At 40.3% G+C, this 23,765-nt stretch overlaps 1 protein-coding gene across 2 annotated transcripts; it reads left to right on the top strand.

The window, feature by feature from the left end:
* The first annotated feature begins 1,438 nt into the window (after positions 1-1,438).
* wsb1 (WD repeat and SOCS box containing 1) lies at positions 1,439-22,489 on the top strand. Of its 2 annotated transcripts, XM_006799296.3 has the most exons (9): positions 1,442-1,843; positions 3,113-3,281; positions 10,784-11,067; positions 12,372-12,503; positions 13,692-13,792; positions 15,697-15,869; positions 19,443-19,556; positions 20,275-20,382; positions 20,579-22,489. In XM_006799296.3, exons 1-9 carry the CDS (start codon positions 1,804-1,806, stop codon positions 20,739-20,741), a joined length of 1,284 nt encoding a protein of 427 aa, XP_006799359.1. In that variant the 5' UTR covers positions 1,442-1,803; the 3' UTR covers positions 20,742-22,489. The 2 variants fall into 2 exon arrangements, with proteins under 2 accessions (XP_087697791.1, XP_006799359.1); XM_087841665.1 differs by lacking the exons at positions 19,443-19,556; positions 20,275-20,382; positions 20,579-22,489 and adding an exon at positions 18,315-18,588 and having other exon boundaries at positions 1,439-1,843.
* The last annotated feature ends 1,276 nt before the right edge of the window (positions 22,490-23,765 follow it).

The raw sequence follows: 23,765 nt of genomic DNA, 5'->3' as shown, positions 1-23,765 counted from the left end.
TCTTACTCTTTTAGTTTTAAAAACATTTGGATTAGCTTCAAACAGGCTGTAGCTGATGAGATGGCTCCTCTTGTGGCAGGTTTTTCTGTCCTTGCAGAAGTTTTGTTATGTTCTTGGTCACTGTCTTGACTATGGCCCTTCTTGCTCAGTTACTCAGTTCTAAAATTGGTAAACACTATGAAGACACTCCGTGGTCACATATATCTTCAATTACAGTTTCTGACACCAGGGAACACTGAAAACGTCATGAAGGTTATTTAAATGTTCCTTGATGTATATACCTCACCTCACTTGGGTTGTGGAAGTCTACAGTTCCATCGATTTGCTTTCTCAAAGCTAAAAATTAATTTGCTTATCTAACATGTCAAAGAAGTGAATGTGTCTGAATAATATGATCCAACTTTAGTAAGTAAACCAATTTTTGAGTAAATTCAAACAAATAGTAATCTAGGAATATTTTATTAGGTCTATAAGTAGAAGAAGCCAAAGGTTAGTTGATGATTCTAAATTGGCTGTAGGTGTGGATGTGGCTGTGAATGGTTGGGGTTCTTGGAGAACAATGGGCTGGGTGGTCAGTTCCTTAAACTAAGGAGCTATGCAAATGTACTGTTTATAAGATTGACCTGCAGTCAGCTGAGACTAAAGAAGTCACTTGGGTGAGTGACGAAACGTTTCTCCCACGAAACGCTACGTCCAGATGAACAGAATCAACTTTTGGACACTTAAGGGCCGATGGCGCAATATGGCAGCCTTGCTTCTGTCAGTCTGCCCCAGGGCAACTGTGGCTACAATTGTAGCTGCCTCCACCAGTGTGTGAATGTGTGTGTGAATGAGTGGATGACTGGGTGTGTAAAGCGCTTTGGAGTCCCTAGGGGGGACTAGTAAAAGTGCTATACAAATACAGGCCATTTACCATTTAATCATTAGTTATTATTAATCTCTGGCTCTCTTCTACAGGATGTCTTGTCCTGTTTTCCTCCTCTCACCCCCAACCAGTCATGGCAGATGGCTGCTCCTTCCCGGGCCTGGTTCTGACTGAAGTTTATTCCTATTAAAAGGGAGTATTTCCTTCCCACTGCCACCAAGCGCTTGCTAATAGGGGATAATCGATAATCGGGACAATTTTCTCTGTATTGTTGTAAGATATTTTTCTTGAGGCAACTGTTGTTGGGAATTGGTGCTAAATAAATAAAACCGAAATGAATTGAAAACAATATTGTAATTTTTAAAGATATACTGGTAAACTGAGCAGTTGTCTGTGAGTGGCGTCAATTGTGACATAAACATGAAAAAGTGTTCCATCAGATGGTTACGGGTGCGCCATTTTGTTAGTTGCCGACAACGTCAAATGACTGGATGCGCAGGACACGTCAGACAAAAAGGGGTGTGTGTGGGGAGGGGGCTAAATTGCCATGGCAACTGTGCTGACGTAGAATGTAACCCCTCCCACGGCGTTATTCAGCCTTTGTACCGTTCAGTTAGCAGCCATTGTATTTTTACGGATCGTAAGAAATCTAAAGCGTAGCGAGTCATATAGTTTTTAACGCGGCGTTTTAAAACACTACCAATATAATTATAGATTCAAAGATAACGTCTACTGCCGAAGGACTCAAGTAAAAAGACGCGCCAAACGAAGATTGTATTTTCCACCCCAGACGTGAAGCTTGGCGGAGGGATTTAACGGAATTTAGCATACGTTTTTAACGAAAAATTCGCCGTATAAATCCGCACCCAGATTTCTGTCAAACATCTTTGTTTCATAGTGCGTGTCCGACTTTTTCTTAGGTCTGTGCCCTTATTTAGATGGCAAGCTTCCCAGATTCTGTGAACGAAAATGATATAGGTAAGTAAAACATTTTACATGTATTTTTGTGAATGCAGGTGAGAACGCTGAACGATGTCCTGGTATTTTAGTCTTAGTGCTTTTTATCTAATGCCGAACTGTAAAACTTTTTTTTGTTTCCACCAGACTATGTGGACTTTCAAAACATTGTTACTAAATAAGATGTCGAATTAGTGGCTACTTAGCTTAAACCGGTAAAGCAAAGTTTAATTAAGTTAAGAGATGTCGTTTATTTGTCAGTGTTTCTTGGGTTTATATCCCTGCTGTTATATTAGCTCAGTGCGGTTGGTTATTTCGACGCATATCCACGATAAAGCCGTTTTATACGTTAGTGCAGCGTTTCCCTGTTGCTGGTTTGCTGATGCAAACACTGGCTGAGAGCCATTCTTCCTACAACAGCGAGAACCATAGCCGCCCAGGGATGTACGTGCGTGCTTGCACGCCAACGTTGCTTGGCTAATAAACCGAGCTCATAGCTTTAGCATGTTAACTGTTACTTTTATTTATTGCTTATTTATTAGCTATAACCGTAGTTAGGTACTAAACGTCTTATTTAATCCTAAAATCAGAATTGATAAACGTCAGCCCCATGTAGGCCTTTAGTGGTTTACTTAATGCACGTACCTTCACACATTCTTGCACCCAGAAAGACAACCTTCATAACTGTATAGACGTTGTCGGAGTTATATTTATCTACTCACTCATGTACACAATGCAGTATTTGTTTTATTGTTGCTGTTATTTTACTTGTTGCAAAAATGTGTTGACATTAACTTATATATTGGTCTTACCAAGTAACCCCGATATATATACAGACCTGAGCACAAAGATTCCATTTTGTGCGCTATGTGAAGAATGCAGTTATGAAACTGCCAGTATGTTGTGTGTCCGGAATTTAAGACTTAAGTTAACCAAAGGTTACTTTGCCACGTAGACTTTGATATGCTGTAGAAATGGACTTGAAAAAAGTACATTTCCAAACGTAAAAAGTTAATAGTGGATCTGCGGAGGTTAATTGTAGACAGTTCATATATCAGCGTATAGCCCATTATAGCTGAGAGAATGAGATGAGATGTCTCCCCCCCTCCCCTGTTGTACAAATGGTATGGTTTACACATTAGCCAGTCAGGTATCTGCACCAGTGAACAAACTGGGTCTGTGCCAGATAAAGAAGTTAGTTTCATGTGTATTATTTGGGCTGAAAAATGACACACATTCAGTTTGTTACAGAATGTAGCTGAAAAAAAGTTATGTTATTGCTTTTTCCAGGTAAGGCAAAGTTCATTGGCGAACTCCTGGTGCCTGTTGCTCCCTTTGACCAGAAGTCTGGGCGTGAAGCTTGGACAGTGGCCTTTGCACCCAATGGTTCCTACTTTGCTTGGTCTCAGGGGCATCGCATTGTCAGGCTTATCCCTTGGACAAAATGCCTGAACAGCTTGTAAGTTTCTTAGCACTTTTTATATCACTAGCATAACTACCTTGGTAGTATGTTTTCCTGTTTTGTTTTTTTTTTTATAGTAATGGAGTACATGTTTTCTGTGTTGTTGTTTTGCTTCTTAGATAACCCCCCAACTAATTATAAAAATCTTCAAATTTATGGAAAAAAATGAGACACTGAGGCTTTTAGGATAATTAATTTAATTATTTTTTGATTGGATTACAATTTAATTTTTGTGCTATCTCATACAACAGAGCATTTACCATTGCTGGGCTGCTTTTTTTTGGGGGGGGCATGATTTAATTTTGACATTCATACAGAAGCAGCAGGAATGAGAATCAGCACCTCCAAGTCTGAGGCCATGGTCCTCAGCCAGAAAAGAGTGGATTGCCCACTCTGGGTCACGGATAAGTTGCTGCCCCAAGTGGGGGAGTTCAAGTATCTCATGGTCTTATTTGAGAGGGGAGGGATAGATCAACAGACAGATTGCGGCTTCGGCTACAGTGATGCGGACACTGTACTGTCCGTTGTACATTGCATATACAAGTGATGGAAATGAGCTTTATCCGAAGGGTGGCTGGCATCTCTTTTAGAGATGGGGTGAGGAGCTCAGCCATGCAGGAGGGGCTCACAGTTACAGCTGCTCCTCCTCCATGTTGAAAACTGCTTTTAGGTAACAAATGGCTGGTATTGTGGAAATGTGCAAATTCTTGAGATTAACAGCCAGCTGAATTTTGTCATTAGTATTACATTGGTGCATGAGCTGCTGTTCTGTGTTGCAGGATGGAGAGCAGAATGAGTTTTACATGATTACATACACGTAAAACTCTGTATGCTTTCTAGCTGTTTAATTGTCTTCTGAATCAGTCTCTGCCGACCTCAAGCTAAAAGATCAGATGTATTTGTCAGTGCCGAGAACACATGGTTTGAATTACCAGCTCACTTTCTGCTTAATGGGGTGTTTTTCCGCTTACCAGGGTCTTGTGACTCTGAGCCACATGTTGAAGTTATCTTTAGAAAGAAGTGCCTGTTGGGCCCCAGTGACACTAGAGGAAAAGAAGGACAGCAGCCTCTGTGTGATAACACTTGATTTTCTATCTGTAACTGATTGTAAGTAGGCAGTCACGCAGAGGTTGAGGGTGCTGCACACTGAATTATTGTGCAACTACTTGCAATTTCAATTGCAAGGCAATTGTACAGGTTGCTTGATGAGAGGCAACCCGTTGCCAGCTAATCTTAGTTGGACTTGTACAGACTACAGACTGCAGACAATCTCGGACAGATTGGCAAATGTTTGCAAATAATTGCTGGCAAATGTATATGAAATGTTGTCCGAGCGAGTGTGACGCTATTGGCAGTAGTGGATGGCTCAAAGCTGCAAGCATGGTGCCAAAACTTTGGCTCTGTTATGTAATCTTTTTCATGCATGCAGTGATTCAGCCTCTACTCAAGAAACCTGCTCTTGATCCTGATATTATTGCGAATTACAGACCTATTTCCAAACTGCCTTTTATCTCAAAGATTCTTGAAAAGGTAGTTTATAAGCAATTAATGTCCTTCCTAGAAGAACAAGGTATTTTAGAAGTTTTCCAATCTAAAGCTTTACATAGTACCGAATCTGCCCTTTTAAGAGTTTTTAATGATGTGTTTTTGGCAAATGACTCAGGTGACTGTGTTATTATCGTGCTGTTAGATTTAACTGCTGCTTTTGATACAGTGGATCATAATATTTTAATTTCCCGTTTAGAGCAGTTGGTGGGTATTAGGAGTACCGCACTGCAGTGGTTCAGATCCTATTTGGCAGAGCGAACTTTCTCTGTGAAACTCGGGGAGTTTGTATCCTCTGCTGCTTCTCTTCAATGTGGGGTCCCACAGGGTTCAGTTTTAGGACCGCTTCTTTTCTCTCTATATCTCCTACCCCTTGGGTCTATTTTCAGGAAACGTGGGATTTCTTTCCACTGCTATGCCGATGACTCCCAGATTTATTTCCCACTTAAAAAGATAAATGGCTTCTCAGTAGACCCGCTGCTCAGATGCCTGGATGGCTTTGAACTTTTTACATTTTAATGAACAGAAAACAGAAGTGATGGTTTTTGGTGGCGCTTCTGAGGCCTCTATTATAGATCTTGGGTCGCTGGCACAGTATGTTAAACCAGTCATCACTAATCTGGGAGTTAAAATAGAGGCAAATCTTAAATTTGAAAGCCAGGTCAGAGCTGTTGTAAGATCTAGCTTTTTTCATTTGAGAAAATTAGCCAAAATAAAGCCTATCTTATCGAAACAGGATTTTGAGACAGTAATCCATGCCTTTGTTACTTCTAGGCTGGATTATTGTAACGCACTTTATTTTGGGGTTAGTGATGCGTCCATTAGGCGCCTGCAGGTTGTGCAAAATGCTGCAGCACGTCTTTTAACTGGAACAAAAAAGTCTGAGCACATTACCCCAATTTTAATTTCACTCCACTGGCTACCTGTACATTTTAGGATTGTTTTTAAAATTCTCTTATTTGCTCTGATCTCTTAATGGCCTGGCCCCCCCTACCTCTCGGAGCTACTACAACCATATACACCTGCCCGTTCCCTTAGGTCCGCCAATCAGCAGCTCCTTAAGGTACCAAAAACTAAGTTTAAATTTAAAGGTGATCGTGCTTTTTCTGTAGTTGCTCCAAAGTTGTGGAATGATCTACCTTTGCATGTTAGGCAGGCTTCCTCTCTTTCTGAATTTAAAAGTCTTCTTAAAACATATTTATTCGCTGAAGCCTTTGGCATTGATTAGAGGGGTTGACTCTATTTATTTATTTGTTTTAACATGTTTCAATTCAATTTATTTTAGTTTTTTATTTTATCTTATCTTATCTTATCTCATTTTAATTTTTATTTATTTATGCTATTAGCATGTACAGCACTTTGTGAACTCTGGTTTTATGTTAAAGTGCTTTATAAATAAAGGTGGTATGGTATGCAGTCTTTAGAGCCAAGCCTCACCTAGTCCTGCTCTACAGCAATATTGGTGATCAGCTGAGCTGAACTAAACTTAAGGGAGCTTCAGAGGCAGTGAAGAGGAGACTTCAAATGCAAGATGCATACAATAATGTATCATGTTTTCCTTTTTAGAGAGCAGATTCCAGTGTTTAGGGCTTTTAGTCACATTTCTGCAGAGATGGTACACAGTGAAAACTGCCTTTTGGTAAAATTCATATTTCTTTCTGTCTTCAGTAGGTTGAATGACAGAATACCACATGCAGGGGTGGAAATTAGCTCCTGCCACTGGCCAAATGGGGGTAAATTTATGGATGGGCTTGTAAATTGGAAGAATGCACAAGCCTACGTGGTGGGTTTAAATTTGAACAGAAAAAACTATGTTCAGTTTACACTCCTGACCTGTCGTAGGCAGCGTGGGTTGCTGCTAGTCTGCTCTAAATGCCTTTATTAGAAGAAAGAGCAAAACTCAATGTGGTGTTACATTTCTGTGGCAGATGCAAAATTTTCTCCAGGAACATTTTCTATTTCCACCCCTGACCACATGGCTTTCAAAATGCAGTTATTAATGGGACTGTTAATTTTGGGTACTTGTTAATTAAATTAATCAGTGTAATATTTCCAGTCTCATGCTTTTGCTCTTCAGACACTCAAACAGTCAAACAGAACAATAAAAAACAAACAAAAAAAACAGAAATAAGTCCTGCATCCACTTGGTGCCATTTGACCAGATATACCACTTTAATATGAAATTATGCAGTAACAAAAAAATTCTTTGTTTAATGAGAGAATCAATATTATAAATATTATATTAACAAAATAGATTCCTAAGAAGTCTTTAATGACATTCTATTTTCTGCTTTCCAACAGAGTGTTGTGTGCAGTTTGTGCATACAGGCAAAGAGGAATTTTGTTCCATTTAGTGAGGTCAACATCACATTTTGAGTTGGAGTTAATAAATATGTGACATGTTTTACAGCATTGTGGAGTTTAAGTTAATAGTAATACATTTTATTTGTAAATGCTTTTCAAGACACCTCACAAGTTCTATTACTCTGCTATTAATGATGCAGTGAACGACAGGTTAGGGTCTCAAAAAGGAATTCCAAAAATTGTATGTAGTTTTGGAAATAACAAGGATGCAGTAGTGTGACTGCATTGGTTACATGTAGGATCTCTTTGAACTTTTGATAACTTGTCATTAGATCAATGAAGACGATGTACAAGTTTAAACTGTTTTACAGAACATCTAAGTCACCCTGAAGAAATCTATAACCTCATGATTTTTGATTTTTTGCCAAATTGAGTCTGTTTGCTATTTGTTTTGAAAATATTTGAAACCACTCAGCTGATGTGTATTGAGTAAAGTATAGATTGTACTTGTAATCTATAGATTCTGGAACATGCGCGTCAACTGGTCTGGTAGCTCTGATCTTTACGCAAACTTTATTTTTGTTGGGTTTTATCATATAGGGTGTGACCATGTAGGATCCTTGACACGTGGCGAGTAACTTTGAGCTAAAAGAAGTGTGTAATACAAGAGCTGCTGATGTTCTTGGACCTAGAGCACATTTTCTCAGATAACCTCCCCAGTGTGTATTGCTTTGCTCTCAAGTCCAGAATGTATTGAATTTCATTCTTACCAGGGTTTGGCCCTTCCTCACAGTTTTCTTTATTTAGGTCCAACACCCCATGTGGCTTCCTGCTGAGGAGAAATTCAAAGGGAGACAATCCTAGTCCTAGGGAACTCTGGCAGTGTAAACAACAGAGGGTCCAGCCAGCGGTTCCAATTGCGTTCATCCTCTTATATGATCTTACGAATCATGGATTTCAAAGGCTTATTCAGCCTCTCCACCAACCCGTCTGTCTGAAGGTGGTAGACACCGGTCTGAACAGATTTAATGGCCAGTAATTCGTACACCTCTTTAGGTGTCCTAGACATAAACAATGTGCCCTGGTCAGTTGGTATCTCTTTCGGCATCCCAACTCAAGAGATGACCTGAAACTGTGCATGTACCACACTCTTTGCAAGACAAGTGCGCTGTGGCACTGCAAAGGTGCTTTTGGAACAGCCAGCTGGTTCACCAGCTCCACCTTCATTGGAGCTAATTGCTGGAGCTGGCGGGGTCTCCCATGAAGGCCCTGCCATTTCCTCCTCCCCAGAGTCCATGTCGAACGATCTCATGTCACCGCTGAGCTCAGCACAGACCTGTGTCGAGAACACACCCCTACACACTGCCCTATTAGCCTACTGAAACCATGCTGGTTCATTCTCATATTCAATAGGTGCGTGCTAACCGTAGCATTCAGCCTCTAAGTTTTGCCCATATATAAAATTTCCACTGGTACCATAGGATATTTATGAACCATAGCCTGTTGTATAACGCTTTGGCACCTTACCAGTACGCAGTAAGTCTCTCTTGGGTCGGGGGAGGGAGTCGGAGGGTTGAACTCTGTGTCAAATACTGAGCTTCAGTAAAGATTCAAGTTGCAGTTATTTATATATCCTATCACCTTAAATCTTCACTCAAAGACACTCAAGTATCTTTGACAGTGTATATATAGATGTATCATATAAAAGAGACAAATACTGTTCTTTCAGTATGTTGGCATTATTACATTTGTCTCAATGCTTACATATATGTGGAAAAAGCAAATGTACGAGCTGTGATAACTGTTTTTGATGAAATGAAGAGTAGACTGATATATTAAATATTTGTTTATTGGGTGAGAAAATCAGACCATGTCATAACTGCTGTAAGTCATACAGAATAGATATCAGAGCCTTAAACAGGCTGACTTCTGCTAAATGGGTCAAACTGGGCAGAAAGTATACAAACACATAACATCCTTATAGAATATGATGTAACACTATAGATCAACTTACCTCAGAATATAATAATAATAATAATAATGGATTTATATAGCGCTTTTCAAGGCACCCAAAGCGCTTTACAATGCCACTATTCATTCACTCTAGTATTCACACACTGGTGGAATGCGAGGAGTGAAGGAGGATTTAGTGTTTGTGTTATTACGAGTGCTAAACAAGAAGAGTTCCCAGATGCTACAGTGGACACATGTGTGACTGCTTTGATTAAAGCATCTTTATTTCACTTTAACCAGTGAACCATCAGCTCCTTCAAACACACGTTAAAGTCCGTTTGGCTCGACACCACCGAACAGAGGCAGCAATATAACAAAGCTAACATTAACAGTGCAGTGAATCCTGCTTGTGCCGTGATATTCAGGACCGCAGGACTGTTGTGTTTGTGGATGTATGACTGACTTTAATTATCCATAAAATCATCACATTCTCTGTAAGATTAAGGTCGACTATTGAACGGCGTATATTTTAAAGTAAAGGCTTTAAAACCAAGTTAGTACAAACATCACTAATGTCACATAACTTTGCTGACATGTGGCCAACATTAATGTTTTGTTCTTCATTATTAAACATTTGCACATAAATAAGTGACATAATATTGAGTACTTACTTTTAAAAGTTTACTCTTCGGGCGCCCGTCTTCCGCCGTTTTTTTTCCAGCAAAATTATCCACACCCACCGTCGCGCTATGCATTCTGGGATATGTTGGGCCACGAAGTCTACACCGCCACGTCCTTAAAATTCAGGGAAATGAAGGACGCATTTGAGGCTGCATTTCGAGCAGCCTTTGAATTGGGACAGCCTTCGTCGTGTCGCTGTGACGTAATCGGCCTTAAAACGCGGCCTTTGAGCTTGCAGACCCTGAATTGGGATACAGCCTAGGTTAGTTGGAGAAAGTGGCCGATGCTCTGCTTCCACCAGCCGCCGTGGCAACGGATGTAACAGCCCCAGCGACTCACATTTGCCGGGCCACTAGATGGCCCCCTGCCAGGGCTACCGCCTCGTCCAATCTGGTGGGCCGGTGGCAGCAGACACACTGGGTGGTGCCTACCGGAAGCTCCACCACCAACTACTCCAGGACAACCAGCTCCATCAGTTGAGCCAAGCCAAGGAAATTCAGGCCTCCTTCTTTACCCTGTGAAAATTTTTGGGGTGGTTTTACACCGAGATAAACAAACTTACTTAATTACTGCTTATAGATGAACTATGAAAAAAGGGAGTGTGTCATCTGTTTTTGTTAAGGAAACTAAGATCTCTTGACATCTGCAGTAGATTGCTGCAGTCAATCTTTCCTTAAAACTGGGCCTCATGTATACCCAAGAGCAATTGCCTCCATCCCGCCATCAAATCATGGCTGCTACACATGTGATACGTCACACTGTGCTCATGGACACATGGTCACTACTGACTAGTACATTGGTTATATGGATTTAAATAAAACATCATAGCAAGGAATTTGCATCAATGGTTTCTCATAATCAAGTTATTCGAGTTACTCTGTATCACTGCAGCTCTACTGGAAACATCTACCAAAGTTAGGCTACATGTTTTAGACTTGTATTAGCTTTTTACCTTTCCTTTCTTTGACCATGTTCCATAATTGACATCCTTCTTTCTCCACTCTTTTTTGCTGTAGTTCAGTGGGCCATGGAGAAGAGGATACCAATGCCTTGAGCCCTCGGCATTTGTCTCGTCAGAGCAGCAATGGTGGTCAAGTAGTCCCAGCAGCAGGCCAGCCACCAGAACACGCCATAGATTGTGGTGATATTGTCTGGGGATTGGCCTTTGGTTCCTCAGTACCAGAAAAGCACAGCCGCTGTGTCAACATTGAGTGGCATCGCTTCAAGTTTGGACAGGATCAGTTGCTCCTGGCAACAGGCCTCAACAATGGTCGCATCAAGATTTGGGATGTTTACACTGGTGAGAACACATCATCATTAATTAGAAGTAGCTCTCTAAAGCTTCACCAGTTGATAATCATGTTAGATAAATGAATCTATGAAATATAAACCCAACTCTGCAAATGTTGGGCATTTTATTTGCATTAGATTTGCATTGGAAATATATCAAAGGTTTAAACTGATTTTTTTTTTTATTTCTTGATATGCATGATTAGTTTTTAAATAGATATTTGGGCATATTGGGACCTGATGAATGTAAAAACAAAGAATTACCAGATTTATTTTTTTTACCTGATTTTTGTTTCTGAGAAAAATGAGATCTACATATGAGGGTATTCATTTAAAATTTCGATAGAACAGTGTCCTCGTAAGTGGATATCAGGCCCTTGTAGTGCAAAATTTATTATTGTGGTCTTAATAACCCGAAATGTGATGTCCACATATGTGGACGCCAGGTCTTAGGAGGTTAATGGTCTTTCCAGATGTGCAAGTTGCCAATTCCATAGGCACTAGTGTGCCCCCATACCGTCAGAAAACTGATCACTGATAACCAGCCAGATGGTACCTCGGGCACACAATGTTGCCAATTAAGCTAATTAATTTGTTAAATGTTTCTCTAGCTGTTTCCTTGTAGTACCACTAATTTTCCTGTCCCTTGTGATAACCCCATCCCAGTTTCATCAATGCTGCAATTAAAATTTCTCTGTATTATTATAGGATTTTTACCTTAGAGTTTAAAATGCCGTGAAACAACAGTCCTTTAGAGACTTTTTAAAAAAAAAAAAAAAAATTCTTTTTGGTATTTGGTTTGTAGATTGGGAAGATATACAAATATACGACCAATTTAAAGCTGGAGATGGAACTACAGTTCTATAGGTCGGCTTTGCAGTGAACGAACAAAATTTCTAAAAGTATTTATCTGATTAATGTGTGGCTTCTGTGGAATTATAGATGTCGGATTTTGTTCTTAATTAAAAAAAATTGGAAAAAAAGAAAAAAAAATGTCACTTTGGAGGCACCGTGAGAAATCAGCAATCTCTCCATCTCACCCAACCCCTAGGGCTAAATGCTCCAAAAGAAAGTCAAGTTAACACCTTATGTCCTTGATTATGCCTGCCTTTCAGGTACCATTGTTATCTGCAACACAAGTGTATTTTTTCTTAATTTTCAGTTGGCAATTAAAATCTGTTTTTCGTTCATTTTTAACCTTGTGGTTTTCGTCCCTGAAACAAACAAAGCTGGAGCTTTAGAACTGAAATTGTGTTGTTGCCTTTGAAGACTGACATTTCTTTTAATCTACTTTCTTTGGTTTGCTTTCTGTAGGAAAACTGCTGCTGAATCTGATGGATCATACAGATGTAGTTCGAGACTTAACTTTTGCTCCTGATGGCAGTCTGATGCTGGTGTCAGCATCCAGAGATAAGACCCTTCGTGTATGGGATCTCAAAGATGATGGTAAGTGGATGAGCTGTTTTTGATTTTAAAACCAACCTTATTCTTTGCTTTTCTTTCCAGTGCAAATAAGTAATAGCTTCATTTCTTAACTGAGACCATGCTGTTCACAGTTAAGGGCCCCTGGTCTTTAAAACCAGAAAAGCAAACAGTGTTTACAGTTACACTGAGTTCAGAATGAAGAAGTGAAGTGATATAGTCCCTATTATTATTATTATTATTATTATTATTATTATTATTATTATTATATTTTTTAATGTTGAGAAAATGCAACCTGACATTACCCAGGTGCTGCTTCAAGATTAATTTATGTCAAATAATGCATCTGTTTGCATTCATACTGCTGTTTAGATAGTTAGCAGAGCAGACATCCTGACACACAAAGTCCTGCAGTTTTCCAAAATCCTAGCTGCACATCACTGGATACACATGACCTCTGTGTCTGGTTATTGGTTGACAAGTGGGCCAGAATAAGAAAGGGAAGCAATAACAAAGTTCACTAGGAATGGAAGAATTGCAAAAAGCAAAACTAGCTGCAGTAAGCACTTTCCATTGTTTTTAACACTCTGTTTCACATCAGCAATTTGTATGTTGTAACTTCGCTCTTCTCTGCAGCTTGCTAGCAGACCAACATAGCACAAGCAAGCGTGACCCATAGACCAGTTGTACCACAAACTTTGTAAACTGCCTCTATCTGACAATGGAGCTCTTTGCAGGCCCAACCCCAGAACGCTACCCATGCTGAACCATGAATCCCACTTAAAACACTAACCACATGCTGCCTTGAGAGTATTTGCAGATCATGGGAACCTTGGATGCAACACCAGAACCCTGAATCCTTCCATACATTGTGTCAGTTAAAAATGTTAATGCAACTAAGTAATATCGCAAAATAAAAGTGCAGTGTAAATAAGTGTTGTGAAAAGACCAATTGCTTAGTTTTTAGTAGATGAGTAGCAGCAATTTTAGCAAATATGCAGCTAACACTTAACTCTTAACACGGCAGTGGTTCAAAAATATAGTGACCAGTTATTTCTAATCACGATCTTCACGGGAAACTAAATATCCTGGTTAAATATTGATTAAATAAAACAAAAACAATATAAACATGATCAAAATGTAAGACTGGCATATAGGTTGTGACAGAAATGTTGCACTGAGAGTAATGAGCCTGGTCATTTTCTCTTGTAGGTAATATGGTGAAGGTTTTGAGGGGCCATCAGAACTGGGTGTACTGCAGCGCCTTCTCCCCTGACTCTTCCATTCTGTGCTCGGTTGGTGCAGGAAAGTCGGTGCGTAAACAAGTTCCTTTGTACTTATTTTTATGAGTGTCCTAGCTAATCTTGTGCAGTTGCTTGTGATCAGTTATGCTCAATCAAACCTCAATTAGACCCCATAACCTCTTTGTCTACCTTTAATATAAACTGTGCTCGGTGTCAACAGTCAAGTGCTTGGATCTAGATTCTGTTTGGCTTTTGTATGCTGTGAAAAAGGGATTTTGTTCTGAAGTATGTATGAAGAAAACAATTGTTTTTATGAATGTTATATAGCTGAAGTTAATCTTGTAGTATGGACATGGAAGTGGGAGAGGCAAAACAAAAAAAACCTCTTTAATACTGGGGAATGTTTAACTTAAACATAAATTGCCCCAAAAATACTCTTTTCATTTTAAAAAAATCGAAATCATTGTAAATCATTTACAAGTCAAACATATGCTGAATAGCAATTCCATGGACTGGCCAGCTTTGGCTAACCTTATGCATAGTATCACAAACCAAGATTACTCTTAACGTGGTGATAGTTTTGTTAGGTTTTATGTCCCTACAGTGTGTGTCTTGCTCTCCTTGTCACAGGTGGTGGTAAAACTCAGTGTGTGATTGGTTTTGAAAGGAGCGCTGCGCTGACATTTTGAGCAGCTGGTGTAAACCATGGACGCACAGTGCGCAATGCCCAAAGGCCTGGCCAGGGGCAGCCTGGCATCCTGACCTGCAAGGTCATTCTGTACGTAGGTGCTGCTCCGTGTCTGTCTACTTCTGCTGTCGCGGTTGCTCTATTTACTTTATTAATTGTAGTTTTAAAACTGTCATGTAAATGGTGGCCCTAGTCTCCACCCCCCACCCAAACACACATGCACTGCCATCGCTAAGCAAATAAAAGGGAGCAGCAATACTTTATGCTCTTTCTTTTTTCTTTTTTTTTACCTCAACCTTTCTGCCATCATTTTAGGAATTCAGCTGTGAAAAATGTTTCTTTTAACTGAAAAATGACGACAAAAAAAAGAAAAGATACAGAAAGATTAAACAGTAGTATTAGATTGCAAGCTGTATTTTTATAGACCATTAAATAAGGTTTTAACGACCAGCATCATTTATAGTTTCCTATAATTAGTCAGTGGCAGGCCCTAAAGGTTTCATACTCGTACAGTTCTGTGATAAATGCCACAAATCAAAGACATTATTAATAAACATTCTGACCATGGCTGACATGGCTTATGCAGATTGTCACTTTTTGCGTGTGAGTGTGTGTGTGTGTGTTTGTGTGCCTGTATGTGCGTGTCTGTTTGTGTGTGCGGGCACGCGCGAATCGCATGTGCGTGCATATGTGTACTCTGCCAGAGGTATCGATCCTTTGGCCATAAATATTCTTTTCTCTTGCAGTCTCTCTTCGTAGGCTTCTGCCGGAGATGCGAGCCTATTGTAAACACAGTGAACTAAATCTCTGAAAGGGGAAACCAGTGGAGTAACTTTATGTTACCTTAAGTTACTACTTGTTTTATTTTCTCTTTTTTGTGTAGACTTTTTATTAAACTAGTATACATTTAGCTCATTTACTGATGTAATGAAAGATGTATGAATGTAAATTCTAATGTAGAATCTTTACAGTTATATAAATGATATTTTTATTGTCATTGTAGGAAAGTGTTCATTTGGCATAGTGTTGGTGATGTGTAGCACACTGCACGTTAGCAAGGCTCTGCTATTTATTTTTTCTGCCTGGTTTAAGGTTACAAAGCATTATAGTGACACTGAGCATAATTTGAGCATAACTATTTTTCTGATTTAATTCCTTTTAATTTAATTAATTTAATTTCTAATTGATTTTTGTGCATCTAGTGATAATTAGTGTAAGATAACACATCTATAGTCATACAGTCTAAATCATTCCATGGGCTATAACGTGTCGTTCTTTATTGCAGGTGTTCCTATGGAACATGGATAAGTTCACGCTGATCCGAAAGTTGGAGGGACATCACCATGATGTGGTGTCTTGTGAGTTTTCACCAGATGGAGCATTGTTAGCTACCGCCTCTTATGACACCCGAGTGATTGTCTGGGACCACCATAAGGCCACAGTCCTCCTGGAACTGGGGTAAGAAGAAATCCAAACAACACAGATATTCAATATTATGTTAGTACACATTTGTTTGGTAAACAAAATGTTGCTCTTTTGAGCGGCAGCCCTAAGTAAACTAAAATAAATTAAATCTCCTTTAGAGAAAGTGTTCCAAAAGTCCCCCATTGGCTTTGCCCAACTTGTTTCCTTGACGTTGAGGTTTAATTGAGATCAAGGAAAGGTGAGATAAGGACTTAGGAAAAGAGAAGAGAAGAGGAGAGGAGGAGAATCCGAACGGCTTTACACTAGTCTCCTTAAGAATGTAATGCCGAGTGTTCGCTGTGTTGAATCTACTGAGACATGATTATTCACCACTAGGTTTTATGCAAGTCATTTAAATGAGAACTGCACTTTTAAAGCAAAAGGAAGTTTTAGAGACATGTTTACTAACATCTGCCGCAGCCCAAAGCTGCCTTTTGACTGGGTTTACTAAAGAGGCGCAGTTTGAGTTTTGTGGGGGAGATGTTATCGGCACATGTATGTTAGCACTTTCTGTGGATGACTGAGTTGTGATCCCAGTGCCAAAAACTCTTCATTCAGTCGTCACGCTGAGTGTTGACAAGTGAGCCCCACTTACTGCTCCTCAATAATGCTGCTTTTTTAAAGCAGAAGCAGAAATTAATTAAACTGAGCTGTCTTTTTCTCAGCAGTGCACAAACAGCAAGCAACTTCTCTTTCCTGGCTCTGTAGCGAATAAAAGTGAAATGTTTGTGAAAACACAGCTATCAATGAATATGTGTAAATGTGTTATATTAATGCCTGAATGTTGCTATGTGCTATAAAAATGTGATCTGTACATTTGCACATGTAGCCAGTGTTATGAAGGTTACTTTTAAAATGTATTCCATTACAGAATACATGCCCCAAAATGTATTCTGTAACGTATTCCGTTACGTTACTCAATGAGAGTAACGTATTCTGAATACTTTGGATTACTTAATATATTATCATGCTGTTTACAACTACATGAATGTACTATTGCTGTGATTTATTACTGTTACTGAAGGTCCGCGGCTCCGAACCGTAGTAAAGGGACCTCTGACTAATACGGCGGGTTCTGTGTCGGGCTCGTAGCCGAAAACTAGCTTTACTTTGTTGTCTGGGTCAACTTTGCTTGCCAGAGACAGAGAGAGGTGTTGAAAGGCTGCTCCAACGGAGCTTATTGTTTTTGGAGGAAAACACGAACACGGTGTACAGTCGAGTCTTAATAGCTTACTTACAACTGGGCTCGTCAGGCTCTCTTCTTGGCTGCAGTGGTTATTATTATATTTACATGCTTCCAGCTCCCGTTTCTGCTCGATGACAGCTCGTACTTTTCCTTTTTCTCCCTCCCTCGCTCACAGACACATAACGTGTATGGCAGTCCATTCTCCCTGCAGCACGGACTACACTGCCTATGATGCTACATTCTTTAGAGCTATACCTGTAGCATTCTGCCTATTAGCTTAGCACAACAACAACAGGCGCTCTCTCACCCAGAAAACACGCAGAGAGAGAGCGTCACCCTGTAACCATGGCAACCGTAACGCTGCCGCCTGGAACAACAGAACGTAGCTGTCAAACAAAACCCAAACAGTCCTGACCCGCCACAATATGAAATGGGGAAGTACCGCCTTGTAATCTATTTATTTCAACAAAGTAACTGTATTCTAAATACCACCTTTTTAAACGGTAACTGTAACGGAATACAGTTACTCATATTTTGTATTTTAAATACGTAACGGCGGTACATGTATTACGTTACTCCCCAACACTGCATGTAGCACAATAACTTAGTAACTGGAATGGCTTGTGATCTGACATATTTCAGGTGGAATAGTTACAATAATTGACATGAAAATATACATTGCAATTTGGCCTTCAACACTACTTTTCTTTTGTTAGGGAGGATTTGTTTGTTGTTGAGTGCAATGTTAAAATGTTAAAATAAGGTTTACTGTTGCATTACTATCACAATTCACTCATTGGCTAACAAAACTGAAATGATGTTTGCTTAGCAAGCATCATCCTTGCTAAGCATTATGTTATGTATGTGTTGATACAAAAACAAGGTATCAACCCGACACACTAACTTAACTCTCTAAAATTGACCGATTCAGAGTTGACGTCACAGCTCCGGGGTGCCAGCATTTTAAATGCTCGCGCATTGCATTAGTGCTGTTGTCGCAGGAAAGTCTGCATTCAACTTTTTGTTTTTTGTTTTTCTGGGAAATGCTTTCACATTTTAAGTCTCCACCTCAATCTTCTTCCATCCTTCTGTTTTGCCATTCATGCTATGTTCTTCTTTGTTTCTATTGACTGCAGTCTTAGCAGACGATATAGGCGACACTGCCCCCATAGCTTCCTGTTGTGTTTTGCAGTTACATAAACACATTCACGTGGTATTGGTATATAATGCATCAACAAAAATTGTCTGTGAAGGTTCTCAGTCATCCAGGTCATCGTAGTCAAAGGAGCTTGCAAAGAAAAGCGTCTGGACTTCTTTAAGTTACTTGAAGACGTTTCACCGCTCATCCGAGAAGCTTCTTCAGTTCTAAGGTCAAATGGTGGAGAGTCCCAGATATAAACCTGGTGGGAGTGTCCCCCCACAGAGGGACAAAAGGACCCCCTGATGATCCTCTAATCGCCTGAGCCAAGGTGTGGAACTGGGTGTGGGTCCCAATCAGCCAGAGTTTCGGGTGAGTTCATTGTGAAACCTGGCCCCACCCTATCATGCGAATTCCTGAGGTCAGATGGCCCAGGATGTGAGTGGGTGTTAAGGCGTCTGGGAAGGGATCTCAAAACTGGATTATAGATGGCAGAGAGTTGGTGTCGTAAATCACCGCCTCTGTTCAAAGATGGTCGCTCACAGTGGACATAGATGCTTCTTTCACTCCTCTTTCAAACCATCTGTCCTCTCTGTCCAAAATGTGAACATTGGCATCCTCGAAAGAGTGACCTTTATCCTTAAGATGCAGATGGACAGCTGAATCTTGTCCTGTGGAGGTGGCTCTTCTGTGTTGTGCCATGCGCTTGTGAAGTGGCTGTTTGGTCTCTCCAATGTAGAGGTCTGGGCATTCCTCGCTGCACTGTACAGCATACACCACATTGTTAAGTCTGTGTTTTGGCGTTTTGTCTTTCGGGTGAACCAGTTTTTGTCTGAGTGTGTTGCTGGGTCTGAAATGCACCGGGATGTCATGCTTGGAGAAAACCCTCCTGAGTTTCTCTGATACACCGGCTACATAGGGGATGACAATGTTGTTGCGTCTGTCCTTCTTATCCTCCCTCGCTGGTGTCTGATCTTCTTTTCTGTGCCTCTTTGCTGACTTTAAGAATGCCCATTTAGGATAGCCGCACGTTTCGAGTGCTTCCTTTACATGTGTGTTCCTTCTTTTCCCCTTCAGGCTTAGAGGGAACATGTTCTGCCCGGTGGTGTAGGGTCCTAATTACTCCAAGTTTGTGTTCCAGAGGGTGATGGGAGTCAAACAGGAGGTACTGGTCCGTGTGTGTGGACCCACAAAAAGCTCTATTACTGATGCTCTATGAACTTCTGCTTTTGTCTTCTCCCAGCCACCTCTTCCCCCCTCCTTCACCCATTTTTGCAGGAGGAGCAAATGACCGCTGGGTTCGCTCTGTGAGCTTCTGCCCTGATGGCCGACACATTGCCAGTGTTACAGATGACAGGTAATATTGATATAATTTATTATATATATATTTTTTTTCTTTGTTCTTAAAATCTGTTTGTTTGTTTTTCACTGTTTTTGTCTGGTCAATGATTTAAAGACAAAGAAGGCGAGAAACAAGACAATGATCTTTTTTATGCATCAGCATGAGCAGTTTCAGCAGCATATAAGCAAGTGGTCTATTTACAATACTTTAGAACACAAAACTACAGTGAGCCATGACAAACCCACATGTGTTTGTCTTTGGGCCTCTCTAGAGTATGTTTGTACAGTCGAGGCTCTGTTCTCTGTTCATGGCCGATATGTAATAACTGGAGCATACCAGAAAAGCTTGTCTGTCAGCAGTTTGCTTCTGAAACTTCCAAGAAGACATGAGTGTTGAAGAGAGAGCACAGAGCTACTGTTTGTCTATTTGGCTTGTCCTGGGTTACATGACTGTAACAAGGTGGCTATCAATTACTCTGACTGCTAACTGTCCAAGCACTGAATTGCTGGGAAAGTGTCGAGAGGAAGCTTCACAACATCCCCACATTATTATTCAGAATGTTGGAGAAAAATGGGAAGATTGAAAGGTTTAAGACAAATGTGTTAACCAGTCAGAAGTACAGGAAACTATTTGGCTTGGTCACTGGTCAGATATTGGTCTGGTGGTAGCAAAATGTTTGCGGTTTAGGTTGTGACAATTTTTTTTTAATTTTTTTGTTTCTCTCTCTGCATAGGCTGGTTCGCTTCTGGAGCATTGAGGAAAGGGCTCCTCTGGCGATTGCCTCTGTCTCTAATGGCCTCTGCTGTGCCTTCTCTGCTCAAGGAAGTGTCCTTGCTGCTGGGTAAGATGCCACAACATGTTGGCGATGCTCTGTTAACACACACACATTTGAAGTTAAACTACACCTGGGCACGTCCTGACTTTTGATAAGGAAGCCTCATCATTTTTTCCCTTCCTTGCACCACCTTACTACATTTAGAGCTCTCTGAAATATTAGCTCAGTTTTCTGTTTTTTCTCCTTTTGATTTATGTTTTAGGACTCGTGATGGTAGCGTGCACTTCTGGGAGTGTCCACGTAGCATTGCCAGTCTGCAGCACATGTGCAGAATGGCTCTCCGTCGAGTGATGAGCACCCAGCAGGTGGAGGCGCTGGCCATTCCTGCACTCCTCTGTGACTACCTAACCTACAAAGTCATTTAATCCTTGACATTGGCTGATCTGACTGCATTTGTATTGGCAACATACTGAAAAACCATTGAAACACTTTTTTTCTGAAAAGCTTTTCATAAAACTCTGAACAATCTAAGAAGATCGGGACAGGAAGAAAAAGTTTGTTTTTCTGAAAGCCCAGGGTCATGTCTTCGCCAGAGCCCATCACTACCTTATCTTGTACATATTTATTTTTGTAAGTGCTTTTGTAAATGAGTGTACAGGGTCCGGCACATCACCCATACCTGTTAGGTCAATACTGCCAGGTCTCCTCCTCTGTATCAGTGTGGTTATCAGTAATTTTTCGGCTGCTCTTCCATCTGCCTCCAGCTGTCCACCTGCATTATTATTAAGCTCTGCATTAGTTCCACAGACCTGGAATAGGTATTGCATTTAACACAGGCTTTGCAGTGGGGCTTGCTTTTAATGTTAGGTTTTCTTTTCTGCTTTGGTGCGGGAACTAAAGGGAAAAGGTATGGGATGCAGGGTCTTGAAGCCCATTATTTACATCTTATCAATACTAAAGAAGTAATGATGCAGACATGGTCTCTTTGGAGGTTTTTCAATTTTTTCTGAAACAGTATTTACACTACCATGGTATACTCGCTCACTGAAAAACTTGTAGCAGCTTTTATTTCTGATGAAAGGACAGCATTTGTCAGTAAAAGATGCTAGCTATCAAGCTAGAGCCTGATGAATAGGGTATCCACCATCTTGGTAGTCATCCCTTGGCAAGAAATTGAATGACTCTTAATATTTCTGTCCAAGTCAACAGATGCCGTTTGGGTAAACTGCAAATATTCTGCTAATTTTTCCTCAAACTTGTAGGTGTAACCTACTCACACCCACCCTAGTATGTTTACAGTATGGTTAATTTTTTCAGTTCCCTGCCTGAGGGTGTTACAGAGACCAGTGTTAGATAAAGCACAGCACCTCTGCTTCTTAACTATTTGTATTTGAACATACAGAATCTGACAGAACCTTGTGTGTAAATACATGACTCTGTCTTTTGTCCATAAACATATCAAAATTGTGACCTTTATTTTCTCCTTTTTATATCTACTTCTTGTGTTGAAGATTTGTATTTTATTAATTTGTTCTTGTTCTCCTTAAAACAGCTGCACATCTTTGTGTTGTTTTTTTTTTTTTTTTTTTTTTTTTTTTTTGTGTGTGTGGCTCAAATGTAGACTGTTTGTGCTTTTGGACTCTGTTTATAGAAACTACAGTAAGCAGTCTTTGCAACCTGGAATAATCCAAAGTAATTAAAACCAATCAACTGCCATTCTGGGCCATGTGGTTGTCAGACCTTCATACTCACTGAACTTGGACAGATGCTGCGTTTTTAGAATCTTCTTGATCATCTTATTGTTTTTAGTTTGTCTGTGAGAAGAGATGGGAGCTCCAGGTGTTTTGTAGGAGGGTGGATGGAGCAGGTGTCAATCATTTGTGGCAATAAGTTCTCTGACAGTGCTAATGCCAAAGTTGTGTCCTTTCATTAGTGTGGAAATGGTAGGGATTATTATTTCTGATAGTGTTAATTGTGTGAGTGGGATTTAGAATCGTTATGGGTTGGCATTACATGATGTTCATATAGCTGTTACCATTGTGATTAGAGAAATACATTCCTGCCTCAGATGGAGTATAAAGCGGTAAATATTTCCAAAATACATGAATGTATTAATTTCCTGCAATCTCTTTTTTTTTTTTTAAATTTTCAATAAAGATGTTTTTTGACATTCTGTACTGGTGGTTATTATTTCAAGAATCCATCCATCTGCAGCTTTCTATACTTTCATGATTTTATGATCTGAATCTTTCATGAGTCTGCCAGCATAAGCAAGGGATACAATAGTGCCACAGTCAAAATCACCACTGCCATCAAGGTTTATTTCATCTTTAATGTCAGAAATTGCATTTACTTGTATGGTAATTAGATTCTTGTCATTCTATTCTCTTCTGATTAGCTTTATCAGGTTTGCAAGGGCTTCTGTAGTTTATCTTTTTTTCTTTTTTGTTGTCCCGTTTGGATCTTTAGCCATCAGAATTGTTGTCTTAAAGCCAAGAAAGATGCCAAGTGGATTTACTTTACCAAGTGGATCATCATGGCCTTGCCATATTGGTCCATTTGATTGACCTTTATTATAATTATGTATTTATTTTAATGTATTTTCGGTTGCTACAAACGGGACAGACATGACTGGGGGATAGGACAGGGAGAAAGACAAAAAAAAAAGAGCAACATAATAAATACAGCACCATCACAATAAACTAGCTAGCAGTAGATAACAGTAGATACTAAATATTAAACGCTATTGTGCAGCACGCAAGATAGACAGCGCACAATGTGCTTTGAGGCAGCAGCCAAGAAAGGTGTGGGTCTGCGTCTGTGAACACCCGTGTGTACGCCTGTGTGCACACCTGTCAATCAATCAAGCAATCAATCAAAGCTTTATTCGCCACATGCAGGTATGCCCTGCAGTGAAATGGGACCCCCCCGACCTTACAGACACAACACAGACATTACATGGGGATACAAGTCGGAGATCGGTACAGAAAAACAATGAAATATACACAACAATGGGAAAGTACAAGAGCAGCAACAGCATGAGAACAGGAAACAAAAAAACTGGGGGGTGAGGAGTAATACGAAGCGAAGACAGCAGCCGCCCTGCACAGCACTACCATTCCAGCACGGCACACAGACCAGCCATGTTCCCCCGCAGGAAACAAGCATCGAAGGCGTTTGGAAAGGGAGGGGGATGAGTGCGTGCTTATCAGTGTATGTGTGTGCGTGTCCAGAGTTCAGCTGAGACAGTGTCCTTCACCCTATCAGGCTAAGTAAACAGTCTGCTAGCCAACCCAGGTGGCCTTGCATGGGATGGGAAGAATAGTCAACACACAGTCGTTATCTGGGAGTTTTTGTTCGGCTCCAGCCTTGGGCCCGCAGCTGGCACCTAGGTATCCGCATGTTGATGTTGTTGATTTTTCTTTTATGCGAGCAGCTCAGGAGAATTT

Source organism: Neolamprologus brichardi, chromosome 1 (assembly GCF_056152115.1).
Source record: "Neolamprologus brichardi isolate AB-2024 chromosome 1, ASM5615211v1, whole genome shotgun sequence".
Classification (NCBI taxonomy): domain Eukaryota; kingdom Metazoa; phylum Chordata; class Actinopteri; order Cichliformes; family Cichlidae; genus Neolamprologus; species Neolamprologus brichardi.
The sequence above is the reverse complement of the archived record's forward strand: the minus strand, read 5'-3'. Positions and strand labels throughout refer to the sequence as shown.